This window comes from Sciurus vulgaris, assembly GCF_902686455.1.
Source record: "Sciurus vulgaris genome assembly, chromosome: 4".
Classification (NCBI taxonomy): domain Eukaryota; kingdom Metazoa; phylum Chordata; class Mammalia; order Rodentia; family Sciuridae; genus Sciurus; species Sciurus vulgaris.
The window spans coordinates 155,114,950-155,134,290 of record NC_136464.1 but is presented as its reverse complement, the minus strand read 5'-3'; the positions used below and the strand labels follow the sequence as shown (position 1 = coordinate 155,134,290).

The following is a 19,341-nucleotide window of genomic DNA, read 5'->3' as shown; positions in this document are numbered from 1 at the left end:
TAGTCACAGCATCATGGGGAAGGTCAGTCCTGAGCAAAGGTGAGAACTTGGAGACTTAACAGAAACATGAGGCCAGCACTAGGGACCTGAGTGTAGTGGGGACTGTACCCCACTGGATAGTACATGCTCACTTACTCTGAGATGTTTAGACTCACATGTACTTGAAACGCTATCCCAACCAAAGAAAATATGGCACCCATTATGATTAATATGGATTATAAAAGACATTTAATAAAATATTTGCGTAGTAAGAGAATTTTACTTTATCCACATAGAAAAGATGAGATAAATTTAATAAGGAAGTCACTATTTCTAAAGCAACTAGAGGATGTAAACATTCTTGTAGTTTCTTAAACTGATTTGTTTAATATGTATTTCCATTGGCAGAGCATTTCCTTTTGTGACTCGCATTTGCCCTTCCTATTTTATATAGTGTTAAATAAGTAACAGAGGTAAACAGAGCCTATGTAAATTAGGCAAGATGAATACAAACTGTACTCGGGCAAGCATGGGGCCCTTCGTGTTGTGAGCAGTTCAGTCCGTATGCTCTTAAAAGATAGATAGCTTTTTCTCAATTCTTCCACATTCCATGCTTTAGCAATTTGTTCTTTATTTTCTGACACACTAACATGATAGGAAAATGTTAGCAAATTAAAGCTGCTTGATATGTTAATAAATTATTCTCGCATTGTTCCCATGCTTCATTGAATTTCTTAATAGGAACTTCTTACAAATGGTCTAGAAACCCAAGACTATCCTGTATAAAAATCATTAATAAACAAGATTTTAATGTATGAAAATATATCTTATTATATGCCTAATGGGAAGATGACATTTGAAGCATAATAATATAATTGGAAGGAAAAACTGTTGTGTTGCAGCGTTACTGTAGTGAAGAGGTACCTACTAAGAAGACCTGTTCTTATAGGTATTCAGTACTGCAGATGGAGAATTTAATGGAAAATTTGTTACTTTTTTAAAAGCTCAAGGAAGAACTAGTATAATTGAATATTATTAACCAAGAACATTCTAAAAGATTTTTAACAACGAAAGTAGTTGTTAAAACAAACATTAGAAATAATAGTCTAAATAATAATTCCTACCATTGAATAATTCTAGAATTTGTTTCAGTAAACATCTGGGACCCCAAATAATTGTTATATTCTTTATCACATAATTTCAAAACTATAAAATGTACAACCATAAAAATGAATATTTCTTTTTTTTTTTTTTAATACCACCCCAATGTTACCCTGGCTTTATGAAATTCTGTGTTGTGTCAGTCAGGAAATTTGAATGAAAGTTTCAGAAAACCCAGCTCAAGTTGGTTTAAACAACAAAGTACTGTTGTTACTGGGTCCTGTAACTGGAAAATTCAGGTTTGGTTTTCAACAAGATTCACTGCAGTGGTTCAGATAATACCACCAAAGGCCGTTGATCTCTGACTCCAGTCATTCTGGCCCTCATACTGTCCTTCCACTGATAGCCCCCAAGAGTTCCATACACACTCTTTTCAGTATGAAAATGACTGCAATAGTTTCCTACCTCACATCATATCATCCGAGGGAAAGAGGAAATTATACCAGGTAGCTACCATGGAAGATAAAGAAAGTTTTCTTTCTCAGAAATCACAGAAACTGTCTTCTGTCTCCTTGGTGCTTCTTAAGAGGGATGAGGTATGCTATGAAGATGAGGTATCGTTTTCTGTGCATGGAGCCAGAGGTAGAGTCAGGATCATATAATACTACTCCTACCTGTCTACAGATGATGGGGTGATAGATGAGCAGAGGAAATGTGGATTCCTGTTCATGGAGCTAGTTCATGGTTGGCAAATAACTTTCAATTATATAGTGTTATTTAAAATGTATCTGGGAGTTTCTTCTTCATGATTTCTATGATGAGGATAGCAAATTAATTACATATTTGTACATACATAACTATCACATAAAAGGAAATTTGCAAGGTGCTAATAGGATCAATTCTGAAGAAATATTCATTGGTGAGGAGCAGAAAAAATAATAGGCAACAGATTGCTTATTATCCATGTATCATTCTAATACATTCACATTAAGTGAAGTCAAATAAATTTACTATGAAACTAATGAAACCTAAGCTTTAAAGCCCCTCAGTTTTCCTGTACTTTTTCCTACTATGCCCTTAATTTTATGTACAGTTTTGGGGTTTTATTCTGTTTGCCTCATCTGTGATGTCAGAGATCAAACACAGAGCTTTGTGCATGCCTGGCAAGTGTTCTTCCACTGAACTATATTCCCTGCCCTGAGGTACATAGTTTTACATTCATTTTCTCTCTGTGTTAGTCGGATTTCCAGCACTGTGAAAAAAATACCTGATAAAGATGAATGTAATAAAGGAAAATGTTGATTTTGGCTCACAGTTCAGTCCATGGTTGCTGGACCTTGCTGCTTTGGGCCTGTGGTGGCACAGTATGTCATGACAGAGCACAAGATTGAGGAAAACTGTTCACCTCACGGGAATCAGGCTATAAAGAAAGGAGGAGGAAGAAACTGAGGTCCCATTATCACCTTCAAGAACACACCCCCAATAACCTAATGTGGGTTCATCTGAAGATATGATTTACCTTCCCATATGTGACCAAGGTCCATAATTAACAATTATATACACTCACTGAATACTTCTCCAAAACATTTTGACAGTATTGACAAAATATTGGTTTTCTATTGTATTTTTATATAGCATTCTAATACATAACAAAGGCATATCAAAAAAGATTAACAACTATTTTTATAGGATTCTGCAAACTAAACAAGAAAAGAAAAACACAATAAATAAAAGTAATGTCTCTGCATGAGACATATCTTCTCTGGGGCACTGATTGCGCAGATAGGATAATGATGTGAGCTGGAGCTGACTTTACTGCTCTTTCCAAATCCATGCAACAGTCAGGTACACCCCACTCAGTTCTCATTTCCATAGGAAATGGAATCTCTGAAATGTCATTTCTGATCACAGGGTGCTCAGAAAGTTTAATTCTGTAATTACCAAACCTGGGGATATAGCTCAGTTGGTAGAGTGTTTGCCTCACATGCACAAGGCTCAATCCCCAGCATCACCAAAAAAAAAAAGAAAGAAAGAAAGAAAGAAGCCCTGAGAGGTCAGAAATGGAACACGGAAGAAAATGTGGAGTTCGCTCCAGTGTTTCTCTGTCACCTGTTATACAAACTTGGCATATTTCCTAAGCTCTCTGTACTTCTCTTTCCTCTTCTTTAAGATGAACATGATCATTCCTATATAATAGGGGTGTTGAAGGAACCAAGCACACTAATGTAGATAAGGCATCTGACCTAATGCCTTACACACAAGTGGCATTCTAGGAGTGATAGCTAAAAGCAAACTTTAATACTTGTCAGTTGAGGTTTCACCAGATTTGGTTTGATTGAAAAAAATGTGGTGAAAAATTATTTGATTCAACTGATACACGTTTTTATTCAGCAAAGTAAAAAAAAAAAAAAAACACTTAATAAAATACTTTATGTAATAAATAATTGTTTAATCATCTCCTTAAATTGTCAAATCGTCAAAATCATCAAAACAGTGAAGTTAAATGCTTATTGAAACTTGAAATGCACATTCATTTGGATTGAAATATTTTATATTTAAAATATTCTTACTCTTTCCCTGGTCTACTTTATTGATCAATTAAAGAACACCAAAACAAGAAACTTTTTATCAATAAGATTCATTAGACCTCTCATTTGATTAGACACCACAGGTTCCAGTTTACTTATTATAAGTAGAGGTTATAAGTTATATGTATTGTTTGACAGGATGGATAGAAAATGAAGAAATCTGTTATTGATCTATATTTTCAATATGGACATATAGTGGATGTAGAGATTTTACACCCAAATTATGCAGATATTCCTTATAGAGATGTGACCTTGTGGTGAAATCTGTTTTAAAACATGACATATGCTCATGCTTCAGTTATTTACATATACTCATATGAACTTGACTCTGAAATTATAGTGGCTACATGACTTTGACATGAAGCACAGTCCCTGCTCATTAAAGTGTAAATGGAATTTCCTATTTCCCAGTCATGCCCTCTGATAAATGAAATAGTTTCATCACAAAACCAAGTCCTGCTAATATTGACATGAGCATAAGACATCACACACCCACACCCAATCTTTGAGTGGAAAAAATATATTTTGTTAACACAGGAGTTGTTTGACTGACAGATGATGATAAGCATAACCATTTTCCCAAATTATTATGCCACTTAAAAAAGGAAGTGATAATGCCTTGAGGCTTTGAAATGTGATAATGCAAATGGGTGCACTGAAGTGTGAATACTGTTCAACAGTCTACCCTTGATAGTGCCAAATGTCTACATACACATAGAGAAGAATCTAGGTTATTAAGGTAGGAAATGTACAACTTGTAAATCTAGGGCAAGTTTCCATAGTTATCTCATTTTCCATATAACTTAATAATGTCTGAAATTAAAGCAGTTTTATTTACTTTAGTATATAATCTACCTACCACTAAATTTTTAATATAAAACATTACATGTGGGCAAAGTTACTAAGTGTGTTAGTAGCCAACTGTTATGATATCAAACCTACTAAAATAAGTGTGTAAATTTAATTATATACCATTTGCCAAAAATTCTTTTGCCAAATTGTAAATGTTAATTTACATGTAAGTTAAATACCTGCTTAACATACACCCAACGGTATGCTCAAAGTTGTGTTTGTTAGGATTACTTATGTGGCAGTGCTGAAGAGAATATAAGGTTTTGACTGTCAGTATTTGAATACTTTGAAACTCATGGAATAATGATTTATTTAAGTTGATTTTTTTTTAATTCATTCATTCTTTCACTAATTGCCAACCAACTCTCTTCCAGTCATCAGTGATATACATACAGTAAGACTTGGTCCATACTGTTAAGAACATAGAGTTAATTTTAGTTTACCCAGTGGCATATTATGCTGTTTTCTTTCTAAATGAAAGGAAGAAAAGTGCAAACAAAAAGTTTGATTCATGTAGACAGTGTGGTAACCAGAAATAGTGAAGTGCGTGTTTATATCTCCTCTGTTGCGTGTTGGAAACATATATGAATATATTTTATACAGAACTTCCAAGCCAATCTCAGACTTTGTTTGCTTATGCTAAATGTCTTCTTACCCTCTTTTCTTGTTCCTTTCCATTGAACCACTTGTCCTGCCCTTTCAGAAAAAAAGCAGAGTCGGGGTGTGGGGTGTTAGATAGGACCTGTCCTGCTTTAAAATTTTTAAACTGTTAAGGAACTAGCAACAGCAGGAGTATTCTCTAGTGCATGCATTTGAGAGATACTTCTTCTGGAAAAGAGAGCCTGCTTCATGCATTTCTGTTTCACCAACCTCTTGTCACATCTATATCTAACATGTAGCATAATCATGGCAAAACCAGACCAAATTCAGCCTCCTTTAACCTTTCCTTCCAGCTGAAATAGAATATTAAATAGCTGAAAGTGAACTGGTCTGTAGCATCATGATTATTTTTCTACTTAATTACTGGAAAAATTAATGGACCCAGATTTAAGATACACTGTTTTATGTGAACACATTTGCTTTTTCACTAAGATATTTATAACTAAATTTCTTAGAAGTTATCATGGGAAAATGATGACAATTATGGCCAACATTTGGCATGTACTTATTATATCCAGGCATTGTCCTAAGCATCTGACATAGATTTTCTTATTTTACCCTCACAACTCCTGAATTGTACTGTTTATATAGGCTGTATTTTCTTTATTTGTTATCTATTATTTCTCTTCAATCAGTAGGTAGCATATACTAAAAATAATAGTAAACCTATAGATTAATTTATCTCCTACATACCTCTACCTTTCCTAAGTGTTCTGGTAGTTTTTATGAAGTACAACAAAAAAGCTCTTTTTAATATTCTACAGGAGAGAAATCTTGTAAAGTATCCTTCACAATGCATGTTTATTTGAGATATGAGCAAAGGATGCAGAAGAAATGCAGTGCATGACCTTCTCCACTGCTCCAGAACTTTCAGTTCTATGTGAGAGTAAGAGACCCATGAATGTACTAATAGATCTTGCTAATCAAAATGCAACTTTAAGCCATAATGGTTCATAATATAGTCAATTGAGTTATTCTTCCTTTGAAAAAGTATAAGAGGAAATACACCCAATTATAGCCAGCAAAATATCAATCTTTACACTTTCTTTTATTGTTACTTCATTACTTCAGGTTCTGTTTCTTATTGCAAAGGGGGGATTTAATCTATTTAAGAGAACACAATTTTCACATGTTTTAGAAACACACATTTTCAAATTAGTCATTTTAAAGCATTCTAATCTATAAGAACAACCCAAATCAGGCAGCATAGAAATAACTTAGTCTGATTTGAAAGATTTTGCTTTGTATTTTGCAGTGTTTTCAATAATTTTGACTTTCTATTATGAAAATGTTCAAGTACAAAGAAAAGTACCAATAACTAGAGTTGGGATTATTGACATGATAGTGTTTTTTGCCATGCTGAAGTATTTTAAAGTAAATTAAAGATATTGTACTTTACCCCCAAATCCTTCAGCATGAAAAATAACATTTTCCCATAAATGTAGAATACCATTATGACATCTAACAAAATTTATAATAATTCCCTAATATTATCTAACACTGTGTCTATAATTAAGGTTTTCCAATTATCTCCAATATGTCTTTAAAAAATGGCTTGTTCAAGGCAAGTTTCAGAGAATCACCACATAGTACATTTGATTCTTCTGTCTCTTGTGTGTTTTCTAGACTTGAATAGCTCCTAACCACCAACACCTACTTTTTTCTTAATATCAACTTACTAAAAAAGAGAGATCATGTCAGTTATCCTGAGAAATATCTGACCTTCTGCATTTGTCTTTTTTCCCCTCCTATTGTCATTTAATTTATTTTAACTGGTAAGGTTTTGATATATGCTGATTCAAATATTAGTAAAGATTGATAATGAGTTTATTGCTTACCAGCCAAAATGTAGTTACTAGAATTGATTAAGTTTATTAAAGTTAAAATGTTCACATTTGAAAGATATTTCTGGGTCATATAATTGGAAAGCCATCTAAAATTTTATGCCAAGGAAGAACCAAATTCATCATCAAATAGGTAAACTAGAGTGGAAAGAGAATATCAAAAGTCTGCATCATTTCTGCTCACAAGAAGCAGCTTATGGTTTCATGTGCATTCTTCAAAAGCTTTCCTTTTCTCTGATATTTTAAGCAAAAATATAGTACATATACATTGTGGAATTTCTAGAGAAACTTGGGCAATGTTTTATGATCCTGTTTCTGCAACTGGTTTTTTTCAATCCTAGTATGATTAATAATTTAACATTATCTATAATGCATTCTCCACAAAACCCTGGAGTTAACTTTGTAAAATCTAACTCAGATCTTTCTTTTCTCCCACTTAAAACCATTCAGTGACTTCCCACTGCCCTTACTTAAAATGTGTTCTATCAACCTGGTCTGCAAAGCCATATGATGTGACCCCTGCCTGTTTTCTCAGATCATCTCATAAACTTCTCCATGTACTGTTTCAGGCACACTGTATTTCTGTTCCCCAAACATGCCATTCAGGGGCCCCCTTAGAGCCTTTGCTCTCTCTGGAATTATAATCTTACCCCTCAATTTCATGCCTGGCTCCCTCTTATCTTTCATTCCTGAGCTCAGAAGTACTTCTTTATAGAAGTACTTCTATCATGCTAATCCATTTTAATTCTCAGTAGAGAATTATATATCTGATATTTTCTTATTTATATTTATATTTATATTTCTTATTTAATTATATATCTGATATTTCTTATATCTGATATTTTCTTATTTACCTAATTGTTCTTTTAGATTTCATCTGTCTCTGCCAATACACATGTACACTAATACACTTAAAAATGCACATGAGGGCTAGGGAGATAGCTCAGTCAGTAGAGTGCTTGCCTTGTAAGCACAAGGCCCTGGGTTCGATCCCCAGCACCACAAAAAAAAAAAAAAAAAAAAAAAAAAAAAATGCACATGAGTTCCAGGAGACCAGGGACTTTTTTTTTTTTTTTTTTTTTTTTTTACCTTATACTAGGGTTTATGGTATTTTCTAACTCATAATAGATACCAAATATTTATCGAATAATTTTGTTTTTGAAATCAGCCTTTTAAATTGCTACAGAAGGTACAGCAATGTAGGCATATCATTATTCATTTAACTAGTCTCTTATTGAATATTTAGACAATTTCCAGTTTTTTATCTTGTTTTGCCATTTCAAGCAGTAATATGAGAAATGTCCTTGCTCTAATTCCTTTCATATTATAACTGCCCCAAAGCTGAATTATTGTATCAAAAGTACATGTATTGTATTTTTTGCAAAATAGTACCAATTTTTCCCAAAAGAAATTTATACTCCTTTATACTTTTTTCAATAATATTGAGATACCATGTTTCCCTGTACCTTGGCCAACCCAGAGTATCATGAAACTTAATTTTTGGCAATTGAGTAAATAAAAGCAACTTTTGTTTGACTTTTCACATTCTCGTGTATACTAATGACTATGTATATGTAACAGAAAGTGAACTTAAACTGACTGTAATTTAAAATACAAAGTTTTTACTGGCTCATAACTGAAAAATACAGGGAGAATCAGTTCAGGAAACCTGAATCCAAGAGCTCTCCACAGTGTCCTATGTGTGCCTTATCTCTGCTACTTTTCTGCTTTGACTTCATTCTCTGGGCTTTCTGTGTTGCAGCAAATGATGTCCCTGTAATCCAGTAAAGGGAGGGGGCTTCTCTCCCAGATGGTTGCAGCCAAGGTTCTTTGAATGGACTTGAATTTATGTTCCCATTTCTGCATCAAACAGCTGGCCACAAGAATAGAATGTACTGAATGACAGGTGTGAATCCCATGCTCATCCACAAAGTCAAGTAATGGCAACCCACATATACTAGGCAGACTAGAAGTAAGGAAGGAATGATTCACAAAAGGAGTAATGGATGCTAAACAGAAAAAAAAAAAATAGATATTCATTACAGTGTAGGGTTGGTACTATTTTTTTCTACTTACATGGGAAATTGTTATTTATTCTGTGAATTACCTGTCTGAATTTGCTCATTTATTTTGTTGAATTATTCATCAGTTTTTTAGTGATTTTGTAAAAGCTCATTAAAAAAATTCTGTGTGCTAAAAATGTTTTCTTTTGGTATTTGTATTTTTATTTTTGACTAAAAATTTTGCCTAAATGTCAATAATCAGTCTTCATTCATTCAGTATTTATTACTCACCTAAAAAGACCCAGGTATTATATTAGATGCTGAGAATTCAGAGATGAATGAAAGATAAGGCATTCCCTTTAAGGATTAGTCTTCTGGGTTAAAAAGGTTATAAACTTGCCTAACTATTACCAGATGGTGTCATGTAAGGCTTCACAGTTGAAATTTGAACTGCTTCCAAAAGAATGAGTCGAAGTTCCCTAGCCAGATAAGACGGGAGGCAGGGAATTTACTTGAGCACAGAATGATCTGCAGGAATGATTTCTACATTGTCAAAGCTGAAGATTTCCAGAGTGATATCATGTAGTTCACAACTGAAAAAAACGAAAAAGGCAAGAAGCTTTTTTTGAGAATTTTCAAGCCCTTTATCATGATAGAAGGTAATTTAGATATATTAGAAGCTCATATATGTTAAGAATGTTCAGATAACTAGAAGCTGTTTCTAGAAGCCAAACAAATCACTCACTGTACCCAGTTTTCAGCTGTATCAAGCCCACAGTTTCTGCTGATTCTGTAAAATGTATAGCCACAACTAGCAATGCCATATTGATTTCACTTTTCTTGAGTGTCTTCATCTATGGCATAAGAATGTTGAACTAGCAGTCCTATAACATTTCCTCCATTCCTGAGGCTTTAGGGCAGATGAGACAAATGGGTAGTTATGGAAGAAAATAGAAATCATGTTGAGATCTAAATTTTATATTTAGTATGAAAATGCAACCCAGTGTGTAGAAAGAGTAGAGGACCAGGTACCTGTTTTCTTCTCCTGAAAAGTAGATTCACAATGAATGCCTTGTTGACCCCACTGAAGAAAATTAACCTAGAAAATGGATGTAAAGACAGTATCCTATACAAATATATAGTATCATTGGTAGTTGGAATAGCCGTGGAGAGCTCTTCCTATATGATTAAAATTTTATTACCATCCACATCATGAGCATTTCCAGTTTTTTTTAAATGTCAAAATTGTGTTAAGGTTACTTAATCAGACCTTCCACTTCTCTAGAAAAATTTCTTTGTTCTTAAAAATTATAATCTACTTTGTCACATTGACCATTCCTCAAATTAATCAACATTTATTTGAGTCTGTGCTCAGACTATTAAAACGTCCTTGTGTCTCACATAACACAATTTACCCAATATATTTTTTAATTTCTATAATTTTTCTAGGTCACTTTTGCTTATTTAATTTATGTGTACTTGTTATCCCCAAAAAAGGACTTGATATAACTTGGAAGGTTTTATAAGTGCAAAAAAATATTGATAGTTCAAGGCTAAAGGAACAGAAAGGGAAAATAGAAAAAGATGAACAAAGAAGAGGCTAGACTTCAAGTCCTACCAAATGAGTCTCACCAGAACTTATGAAAGTATAACCTAGGGAACCCTTGTTCTATTGCATGTTTAACAATTGTTATGAAAACCAAAAGAAGGATATGTTCATGTAAAAACAAACAAATAAATGCAATAAAAGGAAACACTGAAATTCACAAACTTAAATCTATTCATGATAATATTTCTCAGAACATTCAACAATGAAAATCTTCACAATCATCTGTCAGGATTTTTGTTCCATTTAATAAAATCACAAAGATTTTTTCAGGAAAACAAAGTTTTTGTGATGTATGTCTTAGATTTCTTCCTTTGGTCTTAGGGGAGAAGTCGAGTGGGAAGAGTAGAGAAAATAGCATCTTTTCTTCAATAAATATAACAAATTTTACATAGCAATATTATACAAGTAATTTCTCACAAATTTTACAAAGAATGTGAATTTTGTACATGAGTCATGCTTGATTCTTTTATGTTAAAAGATCATGCTCTTACAAATTAGGCTTTATGGCAGTTTTTTAAAAAACTGAATTATAAGTTTTATAACCATAGAAATTTTATTTTTCATTTTTGCATGATCATTTTCATGATTTTCTGTGATGCATTATAGTGTTTGCTTGAAAAAAACCACAAGAACAAAACAGCAATAGATCTATTATCAAGTTTTAAGTTTTTCTTAAAATGTTTTTGCACGTTAGCACCCAAAAAACACAGCAGTGGCCATGTCTAAATTCCCACTGTTAACAGAAAAGGAAACTAGCTCTTGATAAAAATTGAAAAGAAAGACTACAAATTACATATCTAAATTAAGTATACTCTTACATTTTTACCAAAATTCATACCTTTTCACCTGCCAAATTCAAAAGATATTGATGTTGCACTATATTTTGCTCAGATTTTAAAATGATAGCATATTTACAGTCTTATCAGTAGATTGGAGATTGATAATTGACAGATAAATATGATGTAATAAATGATATGTTTGACTTTCATAAAAAAATACATCACAGACAGCAAAATTCTCATTTTCCAAGCATTTTAAAGCTTTCTTTTTTTCCTTTAAATGACTTGTTTCTTGACTACTACAAGCAAATTGATAGAATAGTATGTATAGGACAAATGATTTACATTATGTTTCATGAAATTCATTCGTGACTGCATTAGACAAAAATTCAAAATTAAAAATACATTTTTAAGAATTACTAATGGAGGCATATACAGACTTTAATACTGTGCAGCTGTTTCCTACCAAGCATTATTCTCTAAAACACTAATAAAATGACTTTGATGAAACTTGAGTAAAATGGAAAATGTAAATATTTAGTTTATCCCTTTTCCAGTAGTAGAGGAGAAAGCTGGAAAAGATTAGAGGAAGGGCCATGTTCCTTTTTCAAGAATGTTTTGTGAGGTCTTAGAGAACAAACATTATCAGATAAGGTGGATCCCTAGGGGTTGGGCAGGCATTTTATGCATGAGGATGATCTATTAGCATATTCAAGACAGAATAAAATACTAAATGTTTAAATGGTTTGAAAAATGTTAAATTAGAAAAACATATCTGCACATATAAAATATTTAGGCAATTTTGAATGAAAACTCATTGTTTAATTTCAGTAACAAAACTTCCATTCATTCCACTTTCTAGTAATTATCCTTTTATCAAAAAACTATATACGTATTTTAAATATTATTGAGATTTTATGGAATGTTTAATGAAATTTTTGTGCCTTTTGTAGATCTATATAAAAAGATCTCAGATAACCAATGAAATTAAGCACAATCAATTTTAAGCCTTCAAATATTTTTAAAAATATACTTAAGCCAAAGTTTTTACTTTTATTTGTTGTTGTACAAAAATGAAGACAAAAAAGTTTAGGAGCCTTAACATAGTAATGAACAGGAAATACAGTTTAAAAAATAAATAATCAAATTGCTTAGTCTTTGTTAAGTCTAATTAAAGTTTATAAAAATGAAAATAATTTACAAATAATTTTAGCATTCAGGATAAGCACCCTTGCAAATAAGAGTTTATATGGAAATTCTACCAGACTTTTAACTGCTGACATCATTGTGTTGTTTGAATTAGTCTCCTGGGAACAAAAGAAAAGACTCACAGCAATTTATAAATGAATCTCTCTCTCTTGTGTAACATTATGTGTCCCACTGAAGCACTAATTTTCTAGTACTTCTCTTGTTAAAATTAAGCCTTGGGGGGAACTTCTTAGTTAACTAGTAATATTAAATTTTGAAATAAAGGACTAAGATATTACACTTAATACTCATCTTTTGTTTTCCCTATAAAATTCTTTTTTATAGTATGCATCCCAAAACAAAAGAAGTGTGCTGTTTGGTATCATAAGAGCAGTCTCCATATATACTATAAAGCCAAAAGTGGACAAAAACTTAAGCTAAGGCAGTTCACTATTTGTAATGATGAGGATGCTGTGCTGTGCCAGAAATTCTTAATGACTGGGTGTGCCAAGAAGTTTGAGGTAGTGGTCCAATTAACAAATGTTTATTGAAGGAAAAAAAAATTGTGTCCTGAGCAGTTCCTATGTATTCCACTGTAGGGATTAGCATCATAATGGCTCAGTAGCATGGTGGTATCATTGGAAGAGTCTTAGTGGCCTTCATAAAATGCTTTCCTGGGTTTCTGAATTGTCTGGACTATTTCCATCATCCTTAGGTGTGTAGTTTAAATTAATAAAAAGGATAGATGCTCCATCTGTGTAAACTCACAATGGGAGTAGTATCCTATCAGTGTTCCCATGCAGAGGATTGTTGTCTTTCACACTCTGGGTGACATTATCATTAAGACAAAGTTTTCTCCGGTATGGTGATAACTGCTTCACCTATGTTCTGGTTGGATCCTGTACTCCAAACTAAATTTTCATTATGTGTGTTAAGTGGACAGAAAAACAACATTGAAATATTAGTTTGGCCTTAGCAATTAAAACTGAATCACCTCTGATAAGAGTTCACTAAAACTTTTAGCAAAATCTACAGCCTTTGCACAGAGGAATAATCCTTTGGGTGATTTTTAGCAAGTGTAATAATATGTAATTAATATCAGAATCCAATTTGGTAAAAATATAATACAAAATAATTTATGCTCTGTGGTTGAAATGAATCAACAATGAAATACTTTCAGGATAAAATGACTGTATTAAACAATATATTTCCTTTTATCTTTTTATAGCCAATTGGTGCTTTGAACCCAAAGAGAGCCGTGTTTTATGCAGAGCGCTATGAGACATGGGAAGATGATCAAAGCCCACCCTACCATTATAATACACATTATTCAACAGCAACATCTACCTTATCCTGGCTTGTTCGAATTGTGAGTATCTTCCTCAAGTTACGGTTTACCTTTAATAACTTAAAAGTTTTTTTTAACATTAGTAAATTAAATAAAAATCAAACACACTTGTATTCATCTTAAAGTTTAGAGAGCAGTGAAGTACAAATTAGAGATCACAAGCTCTACCCAAAACTGAATCTTTTTATTTTTAATGAATTGTCATGTTTGTGGAATTGAGTTCGGAAGATAGATTTTGTGAGCTTCTCGGGCCTAAGTCAGCATTTAATTTTTAAAAAATTATTTAAATAATAATTATTTAAAAAATAAATTATTTAAAAAATAATTTATTTATATATTTACTTATCTGTTTGGTGCTAGGTATTGAACCCAGGGCCTCACACAGCTAAACACGCATTTTACCATCGAGGTACATCCCCAGCCCTATAAATCTCTGACAAAATTCCAACCTTCTGGAGTACATCCTTAATACCCACTGTTCCTTTCTCACCAAGGGTGCACTCTTGTCCTCACTCTTCCCCTGACCTCTCATTATTGATTCTTAGGTGGCATGTTTTAATATCAGGTTCCAAATGTTTTCAAGACCTCCTAATTCTTTCTCTTTAACACATAAATATATTCAAGTGTTTCCAGTCTTTGAAAAGAAAAAAACAAAAACAAAAAAACTCCAACTCCTCCCAGCCCCTGGCCATTCTTGTGGTTACATGTACTGAAAGCTCAGCCTCCACTGAAAGCTCAGCCACTTGGTCACCCCCCTTTTAGTCTTTAACCTGATTCCACCCTCACTCTACTGACTTGTTCTTATGGAGGTCACAGGTCACATGGACAGAATGTCCCATTTCCTGCCATCACACCTCTGAGGCACCTGTTACCATTGCTTACCTCCTTCTAGAAATTCTTTTTTCTCATGGCTCCTCTGGCAACATCCCCTCCTAGGTTTCCTCCTATCACTCTAACTGCTTGATCAGTCTCCTGCTCAAATTTCTTTTCCTCAATATTCTTATTCCCTGGATTTTTTCTAAATAGTTTGGCAAAGCTGTTTCATACTGCAAGATAGTGACTTCCAGCTTCTGATTTCATCACAAATATTTCTCATCAGTTCCTGGCTTATATTTCAACTACTTACAGTAGTTGAATATTACACAATACCATAAATATTTTTAAAAGAGAACTTTTCTCCCTCATGAACCCGCTGTGGTTCCTCCTCTTTTTCCTAAATAACTGGAAAGATTATTCAAATGGACATCTGTATATTCTACTAACTAATTATCTCTACAATCTATCTCTTTTTCTCTGTTAACTCTGATACTTCCTTTAGTCAAGGTTTCTATTATTTCTTATCTAGATATTAGAAAAGCTCTCAAGTCTCTGCTTAGTTAGAAGCGGTTACTAAAGACAGATAATCTGACTTTTCTCCACCCGCCCTCTTTTTTTCCCACTCTAAGGGACTGAAGAGTACTATAGAATGCTAAATTAAATCAATAATGTTTCCTCCTTTTCCCAAGATATGTCAGACCACTGTGCTGAGTCTTTTATGCCTCAGAAATACACTAGTAAAAGCTACATACATGAAAATATATCTCCTGTTTTCAAAAGTTTTTTTTTTTTTTTTTTTTTCTAAACCTTAAAGTACAGATTAGCTTGGAGGTCTTCCTCCGGCATTTTATCCATTTTAAGTTGAGAATGAACTTACAAAAATGTAGTGAATGTATAGAACTTCAACTTGCAAACCACTAACAGATGACGTACTACACTCACTGTTGTTAAAAATGTTTGTCAGGATTATGATTCAGTTTAATTGAACACAAATTCTGTATCTTTCATAATCTTATACTATTTATGAAAAGTTGAGGAAGTTTAAATTCACTAGTCTGCTGAAAAAACAAACTGAAATCTGACTTCAAAACACAAACTATAATAATAATAAACCAAGGTAAAGACCTAAAACTACTATTTATTTTTTAGATCAAAGTTATTAAATTAGTCTAACTTGTCCAAAGAATCAGCTTAATTATGTGAGGTTGAGTTCTAGTATAAAAATGTTTTTGAGTTAGAAATTTCTTAAGAAAAAAAAATCATTAAACTCTGACACTGTTAAGATATCAGAAGTTCTATTTTATTTTTTGTTAATTTTGAGAACATTAGATTTATATCTGTATCTGTGTATCACTGTGAACCAATGAGAATAAAGCATCTTTAGTTTATGGATAGCAATAAGTAGTACCCTCCAGAGAGAGGAGAATGCTTCACTTTCAGGCAGGAGGCAAAGCCTTTTTGGATGACAAATGGATACTCAGAGAGCTTGTTAGCACCCATCCTGCAGTTTCAACCACAGGTCAAAACTAAACACAGAGACACCAAAATTTACCAGTCAGCATTTCAAAGAGTTGATTTCCTTTACACTGGATATAAAATATGGTCTTATTTGATTTGTACTCACCAATAGACAAGATGAAAAAAGATAAATTATATTTATCACCAAATGATCCCATAAAGCTAAATTTCTAGTCATTACCAGCACCTGTGGGAAATGATTTATTATCTGTGAATGAACCAGATACAAACAAAAAATTCGGTAGAGAAAGTAAAATTTTAAAACCTAGAGAAAAGAGTGGTCTCTTTACTGCTTAGGATTCACTCTGGAAGCCAAGAAAAGATGTACCTGGGCTTAAGCAGCCCATGAGAAATACTTCTTAAGCCTCACAGTCTATTTGGCTTCACCATGTTAGTCCACATGGAACTTGCAGAAAGAAATGTTTAGAAAACATGGAAACCTGGGAGAACTTTTCATACCACCTGCCATGAATGACAATCAATGTCACAGAGCCTGTAGGACACCTCTCTCAGGCACTTTGGAATTGAAAAGGATAGGGAGCCATTTCTTAAAAAAAAAAATCCACTGGTTTGTTTTGAGATCAAATGAGAATAATATGTGATGATAGTGTTTTGAAATATATAAAGCAGTATTCAGAAGGTCCACAAAAACATTGTTCTCCACCTCCTAATTTAAGTTGACCATTTTCTATCACAAATAAGGTAAACACTTTTTCAAATCATAATTCATCCTTAAGTTGATTTATCATTCTAGTGCAATGAAATAGAAACTTGAATCTATGCAAGTATATAGCAAAATATTTCACACATATTTATCCGACACATAGTAGTGCGCTACAACAGAAATGCAATCAGAAGCCATTTGTGTAATTTAAAGTTTCTAGTAGCCACATTTAAAAGTAAAAAAGAAACAGGCAATATTAATTTTAATAAATTATTTGTTAACCCAGTACGCCTGAAATGTTATCATTTGGACATGTAGCCAGTATAAAAATTATATGGTATTTTACATTTTATACTCTAAGTCTTTGAAGTCCAGAGTATATTTATATTTGCAGCACATCTCAACTTGAACCAATGACATTTCAGTCGCTAAATATTCAGGGTGGCTATTGCCTATCAAACAAAACAAATCTGTAGAGTTACTTTTATGGGGACTCATTTGTCCCAAATATCTTAGGCTATGTTATTAATAGAAGTATCATGGACTAATAGCTTACTTGGTGTTTAACCTAATGGCCCAGAGAATTGCGATTTCCTCACTCCCATCCAAAGGAGTTTATGAAGTAGAAAATGCATTAAAGTTTGTGTCGCTGAGAATTTGTTCATAAAAATGTAATGCAGATTAAAATAATTATATGTTCTTTACCTTTCAAGACAGTTAAACCTAAAGTCATTAAGCTCATTAGTTGTAGTCAATATACTTAATATGACAATAATAATTGCATAAAATGATAATTAACTATATACTTTATTGATTTAAGTTAAAAATATTATTTTAGACAAACTACCAGTGAAAGCACTTGTCTAAATTATGAGGCTCTAAAAAGACTATTTCCTTGAAAGCTGTTGTTGGGCAAGTGATGAATAAATTAATATATCAAGAGTATAGAATTTCTTCAGAGAGTAATTAATACAAAATGATTTGTTTTACTCAGAATGTGTTTGCTTTAAACCTTACCCTGGACCAATATCACCATAGTGAAGCAATTAAATCTTACACACTGACCATTGCAGTCTTCAGAAACACATTCATTTTCTGAATTCAGTGTATTCAGCCCTCCTATTCAAAACTCATTTCTTAGCATTTAGTCGTAATTCCTTGGAAGTTAAATAGGTTATATTAAAAGAAGTTAATTCATCCATGTTGTTTAGAATTTGGAACTTTCTTTATACATTATATGTTATTTTGAAAGCTTACTCTAGAGTCTCTTTAAACCATGATGTATCTTTAAAAGTATGTATTTGTAATAAATAAAATAATAGAAACACTTTGGTAAGTTTTGTAATTAAAACCAAAGATAGTGCCAAGTGAAATATTTTCACTTTGTTTATTTTGAATACTGATGTTCAAGAACAATGTTTATTTACTTAGAGGAAGATGAGGAATATTTAACCAAGAGCCTAGTGGATAGAAGGCACATAGGTTAATTAAAGAGTCTTTTGGAAGACTCTGAAAGATACTTCCAGATTCTTTTAAAAGAAGTGGTCGAAAATAAATTTCTGGAATTACACAAAGACTAGTAGAAAGAATGGTTTCTTCTTTTCCTACAATGTGACTTTGATGTCACATCTCAGATGTAAAAGGAATGATTATAGCTATTCTAAAAGATAATAGAGAGGATCTTAAACTGAGACAACCCAGTGCCCAGCACAAAAAGGTGCTCAGTAACTGTTAGTTCTCTTCCTTTTGCCTTTAGCATTTTTCAAATCACTTCAAATATACATCTTTTCTTCGCTATTGTTATGCTGAAAGTACTACATATTAACTCATGGATGGGTTTTTGTTTTGTTTTTTTAACTCAAATAAAAAGAAGGGAAAGAAGAAAACCGTAAGGAGAAAAGGACCTTTAAAAGTTTCTTTTGAGGTGATTGAGCAAAAATTCAAATAAAACAGAAGAATAAAGCAGTTAGATAGAAGTTGGATTATCCAGGATGGAATTAAGTATCTCTGATCATTAAAAGGCAGGTAACATTCTTAGTGTCCTTGGCGGGGGACTAAAGGTTATGATGGAATATAGTGGGACAGGCGTTTCCCAGTGCAGGCTAGCTGAGCTTAGTTTTCCATCACTGAAAAATGATTGGAAGATAAAACGTGAGCTTGGGGTGAGTGTAATCAGGAGAAGACAGTCTACCACTAGCCATTTATATTGTAGGACCTGACCTGGAGTTTTTAAAGCCCAGTGAGTGCCAATTGTTTTTATTAATTTTCAGAATTGCTGTTTAGATTTATTCATTCATACATCTTATCTACCAAGCTGAAAGCTTTCCTAGTAAAAGTCCAAATATCTCGCCTAGTGATAGCCCCATAGAAAATGGTTTGATCAACATGTGTT

At 32.8% G+C, this 19,341-nt stretch overlaps 1 protein-coding gene across 8 annotated transcripts in view; it reads left to right on the top strand.

Annotated features, from left to right (window-relative positions):
• Nucleotides 1–19,341, top strand: part of NBEA (neurobeachin) — a 660,252-nt gene that overhangs the window by 566,838 nt on the left and 74,073 nt on the right. For all 8 annotated transcript variants that reach the window (XM_079137358.1, XM_079137357.1, XM_079137359.1 and 5 more), the window contains one exon: nucleotides 13,832–13,972. In XM_079137358.1, the coding sequence (XP_078993484.1) occupies nucleotides 13,832–13,972 (141 nt within the window). The remainder of the gene's footprint in view (nucleotides 1–13,831; nucleotides 13,973–19,341) is intronic.